This window comes from Etheostoma spectabile, chromosome 7 (assembly GCF_008692095.1).
Source record: "Etheostoma spectabile isolate EspeVRDwgs_2016 chromosome 7, UIUC_Espe_1.0, whole genome shotgun sequence".
Taxonomy (NCBI): Eukaryota; Metazoa; Chordata; class Actinopteri; order Perciformes; family Percidae; genus Etheostoma; species Etheostoma spectabile.
The window spans coordinates 26,632,240-26,637,039 of record NC_045739.1 but is presented as its reverse complement, the minus strand read 5'-3'; the positions used below and the strand labels follow the sequence as shown (position 1 = coordinate 26,637,039).

General features: G+C 42.0%; 1 protein-coding gene and 1 long non-coding RNA gene across 3 annotated transcripts in view; one reads left to right on the top strand and one right to left on the bottom strand.

Annotated features, from left to right (window-relative positions):
- Positions 1–2,175: 2,175 nt before the first annotated feature.
- The window catches only part of foxp3b (forkhead box P3b), a 47,049-nt gene continuing 44,424 nt past the window's right edge, over positions 2,176–4,800 (bottom strand). For both annotated transcript variants that reach the window (XM_032521581.1, XM_032521580.1), the window contains 2 exons: positions 3,101–3,222; positions 2,176–2,480 (listed from right to left, as the gene is read on the bottom strand). In XM_032521581.1, the coding sequence (XP_032377472.1) occupies positions 2,423–2,480; positions 3,101–3,222 (180 nt within the window). In that variant the 3' untranslated portion in view covers positions 2,176–2,422. The remainder of the gene's footprint in view (positions 2,481–3,100; positions 3,223–4,800) is intronic.
- LOC116692948 (uncharacterized) overlaps positions 4,373–4,800 on the top strand; it is a 4,300-nt gene continuing 3,872 nt past the window's right edge. The window contains exon 1 of the long non-coding RNA XR_004332819.1: positions 4,373–4,383. This is a non-coding gene — a long non-coding RNA (uncharacterized LOC116692948). The remainder of the gene's footprint in view (positions 4,384–4,800) is intronic.

The window sequence follows — 4,800 nt, the reverse complement described above, 5'->3', positions numbered from 1 at the left end:
GGCAAAAAAGTGGCTGGTAAAAAGTGACTGTGGCAGGTGGATTTTTAAATCCAAATCCTCAGAAGGGCGGATCTGGAATCTTATGACCTCATAAGGGGCAAGATTAACTCCCCTTTCTCCGCTTTGCCCGCCCAGAGAATTCGGCTCACACATCACTCAACCACTGTTGAGCTACTGCATCATAGCTGCAGTGTGATATCACCAACCCAATGTTGTCAGGCACAAGAATATTAGTCTGAGCCTGTCAATGGCAAAACAAGCACTTTTGTTAAGGTAAATACAAGCTGCACAATTGCCCTCTTAATTTACATCGTAGCTTGTTTCATTGCAGCCGACTGCAGCAATCTCGCTTAATACTGGACCAATGTCATAGATTGTTGTTTTCATCAGTCACTTGGACACAATAACATAGGAAAATATTGTCCAGGTTGAAATAAAACGGTAGCTACCCTTTAAGGTAAATCTAAGACACAAAAAAGTGGAGAAGCAGCCCAGTCAGACTGGAGAGCAATTAAAAACACTGCTGGGCGTCCTGTGAGGCCCAGGACGATGAGGACGGTGTCCTCCGTGCCTGTGTCAGATTCCAGCAGGATATCCCAAACTGTGGTGTCCTTTCGCCAGGTAACTCTTTCTCTGTGTGTGGATCAGACGGCCGCATTCTGCTGCATGATAATTATTGTGCAGTTTAAGGAGATGATGGAATTCATGAAATCAAAAGTGATTGAAGCTGACTATCCTTCAGTGGTGCTGAAAACTTAAAGTTTTCAGTTTTCGACATCCTGGCAAAGAAAAAGTAAATATGTGTTCTGTAGGCCTGCGGCACTACAGGGAAATATGTTACCCAGCCTAATAGGACTTGACCTAAGAAACGGCCAGGTAAGGGAAATTAGGTTTTAGAATTTGTGAAAATTACTGGCAGAGAAAGTGGTTTAATTCATTATCATGAGAACAGCACTATGACAGCAGTCTGCCGACAGTGGCCAAAGCGCCCGGATTCAATTCAATTCAATATTATTTATAGTATCAAATCATAACAAAACTTATCTTAAGACACTTTACAGATAGAGTAGGTCTAGACAACACTCTATAAGTTACACAGACCCAAGAATTCTAGTAATTTCCCCAAGAGCAAGAAATTATTGCGTGCGACAGTGGCGAGGAAAAACTTCCTTTTTTGGAAAAAAACCTCGGACAGACCCAGGCTCTTGTCTTGGTAGGTGGAGTCTGATGGTGCCGGTTGGGGATGTGATGCACAGTGGCAATAATAGCGACTGCAAATGGTAGTTGTAGTAGTTAAAGTCATAGCAGGGCACTGCAGGGCATTACAGGGTGTAGCGTGGCATAGCAGAACATGGGTGGACGTAGTGAGTTAGCAGAGTTGCTGATAAAAGAAGCTGCCTATGTAAGCCCGGCGCTAGCAGCTAACCCAGCAGCACAGTCTATGGGAGGACAGACACCGCCGTGAGCTGAAGAAGACAGCAGGGAGGAAGTGCAAATTCTGGCTGAAAGGGATGCTAGTGACAGCTATCCTGCCTGTGTTTTTATGATTGTGGCATTTAACAGTGTGGTTTAAGCATGTACTGTATGTATTAGGCTGAAGGAGATTAAAGAGTTTGCGGAAGGTAGCAAAGTAGCAGAAGAGCCGACCCCGCTGCTCTGGGCTCTAACGTTGGGAGTATGGTAGGTTTTATATTTCAGGGATGACTGCAATGCATCATCCAACCATGAATTCAGACTGCACAAAAAAATCCTGGACACAGAAATGATGAATAATGGTCTTACTCCACAAAATTTAATACACTTTTTTTAGGTATCATTGTAGTTACTAATAACTGCGGTGCATCTCTCTCTCTCAGATGTCCCGTTCCCATGTTTTGAGTTTGGAGTTCAAAGTCATAATTCTGACTTTTTTTTTCTTTTTTTTTAATAAAAAAAAATGTTAAGATTTAAAAAAGAAGTCAGAATTCAAATACATTTTTTCACATGTGACCCTAATCATCTTCCGTATCACAATGACGGAAAGCATAAGCCACAAACCATGGCAACAATAAGCGTGTCCCAGCCGTGTGCTTTACTTTTTTATTGTCCCATAGAAACAGTTTACTATTGTCTTGTGAGCTCCTCTATTTGCAGTGCTTTTTCTAAATGCTGCACATGTTGTCAGATGTTTCTTTATTTGCTTGGCTTTGTATCTATTTACACATGGTTTCTTAATTGTCAGAGTGTTGAGCTCTCAGGGCAACCATAGCACTCAGGTATGTAACATCTTGATATAACCAATGATACAGCCATGTTTAACAAGTCATTTGAAAATAATACAAAATACAGAAGTCTTTTCAACAGATTCTTCACTTCTTCATGTAGTTCTGTATAGCACGATACATGGATGTGGCTCCAGCTAAGGGCGGCCATCTGCTGGCAGTCAGGCCTCCTCTGGACAGTAATGGGAGTAGGAAGTGAGCCACTTCACAGGACAGTCCCTGGAAACACACACACACACACACACACACACACACACACACACACACACACACACACACACACACAACACACACACACACACACACACCACACAGACAGACAAACACAGGCAAACAACGCACATACACACACACACACACACAGAGACAGACACACACACGTAAACACACGCACGCACACACACACACACACACACAGATAGACAGACACACACACACGCAGACACACAATACACACACACAGACACGCAGGTATATAACCACACACAAAACACACACACAGACACAGACACACAGACACACACACACACACACACACAGACACACTCTTTTTTATCTCTATCAGCTATGGGCAGACATTTGATTCTGAATGACAATTAGCAGATTCTGAAATTTAATTTAATTTCCAATGTCTTCTTTACCTCCACCTTTCCTTCCCTACGTCCTCATTTTGTCATCCATTCCCTCCTTTCCTGTTCTTCCCCTTCTCCTTCCCACCCCATCCTTGCCTTTCCTACCTCGTCCTGTTCTTTTATTAGAGAACTGTGGCTGAGGAGCAGCCCGTCAGCAGGTGACCATGCAGGATCCTACAGGTGTGTTGGTCCTGAGGAGGTTTGTACCTGTGATACTTCTGTCCCTTCCTCCGCTGGTACTCGCTCTCGTCCACTGTCCACACCGCTCCTTTTCCTCCCTCCACTCGCACAAAACACTTGTGTAGGCTGAGGTTGTGTCGCACTGCATTCTGGTTGGAACAGGAACATTGTGTTGTCATAGAAACCGTAAAATGTAAAAGGATGTAACATATTACTGAAACACATTACTATAAAGCACAGGGCAGAAAAACTATGGCTTTTAACTGTGTAGCAAAGCCAATTGCTTCCCTGCCAGGTTACCCATAATGCTGTGTTCATGTCTTATAGGAGACTTAATTTTGTCTGAGAATCAGAGGACAGCCAATCACTTCATGTCCTCTGGTCCTGTGATAAGGTCCAGGAATTTTGGACCAGGACACATAATGTATGATATGTCAGATTGCAGCCCAAGATGATTTGTTCTGGGAGATGGGTCAATCCTAAAAAGGATTTATAAGCACAGACAGAGCTCTCCAGGGTCCAGACTAGTTTAATGATAGCCACGGACAGATTATTTTAAAGCTACATTGTGTAACATTTGTTCATTATCAAAATTAGTGTTGCCCGTTCACAAACTTGTCCATTTTTATGAATATTGACCACCACCATCAATTTCAAGTATTCCTATTGATTTGAAATTTTACATTTGCGCTTGCATAAATTGGGGTAGACTCTCCATATTCATGCGCCATCTTGAAATATGTTAGCCGGTAAGGGACATATAGGCTATACTGCTCCGCCTTTTGCGTTTTCGACTTACAGCTGCTGCTAATGCGGATATTGAAAAGAGCGGGAGACTGGCGAAATCAGAAAAAAGAGTGAACATTGGAGCTGCTTTGGACGCACACACCAAATCTCAACTAGTTAATTATCCTCCGGACCGCTGCAGTCTCTTTTTCTTTCTCTCTCCTTTCCGCTCGTAGCATGAAGCGCGCGCCCACGCCATTCTCTGACATTCACTCCAACAACCATGACTGATAGACGGCCTTTTGTTCACTTTCGCTTTTTGAAGGGTGAAGGCTACCGTAGCTGCAGTACGTGATTTGAACTGCGTGGTGCGAGAGAGAGTGATATATGATCTCGACTGCAATATATGATCTCGACGCTAGGTGGGACAAATTTTTACACAATGCAGCTTTTCGAGGATGGAAGAGCAAAGGCGTGCCGTCAATCCAGGAGTGGGCCTATGAGATGGCTAGGGTGGCGTCGTTTGAAAGAATGTCATGGAAACGGATTGACAGATTGAATGTCTACACTAGGGAATGGCGAAAGTACTTAAGCATTCTGCAGGAAAAAAAAGGATAAATCACTCCACTACTACTTTGTACTACACAGTACCGACTAGAGCCCGACCGATAAAGGATTTTTAAGGATGATACCGATACAAATATTTGGTTATTTAAAAATCCAATATTCTCAATATTCTGACATATCGGCCAATATATATTCATAAAAATAATAATCCAGAAACACGTAAAAAACATAAACAGATTTCCCTAACATTAGATATTTGTAGTTTTTTATGAGTTCTCATTAAAATAATATGATAATAATTTGTATTATTGTCACAACAGAAAAGAGGAACCTCAAAATAATTAAAGTCCTGATAAATAAAATGATTAAAAATACAAACTTAAGATATGAAACTTAAAGTCCTTTGAACAAAAACACATTAACAAAAAAATAAG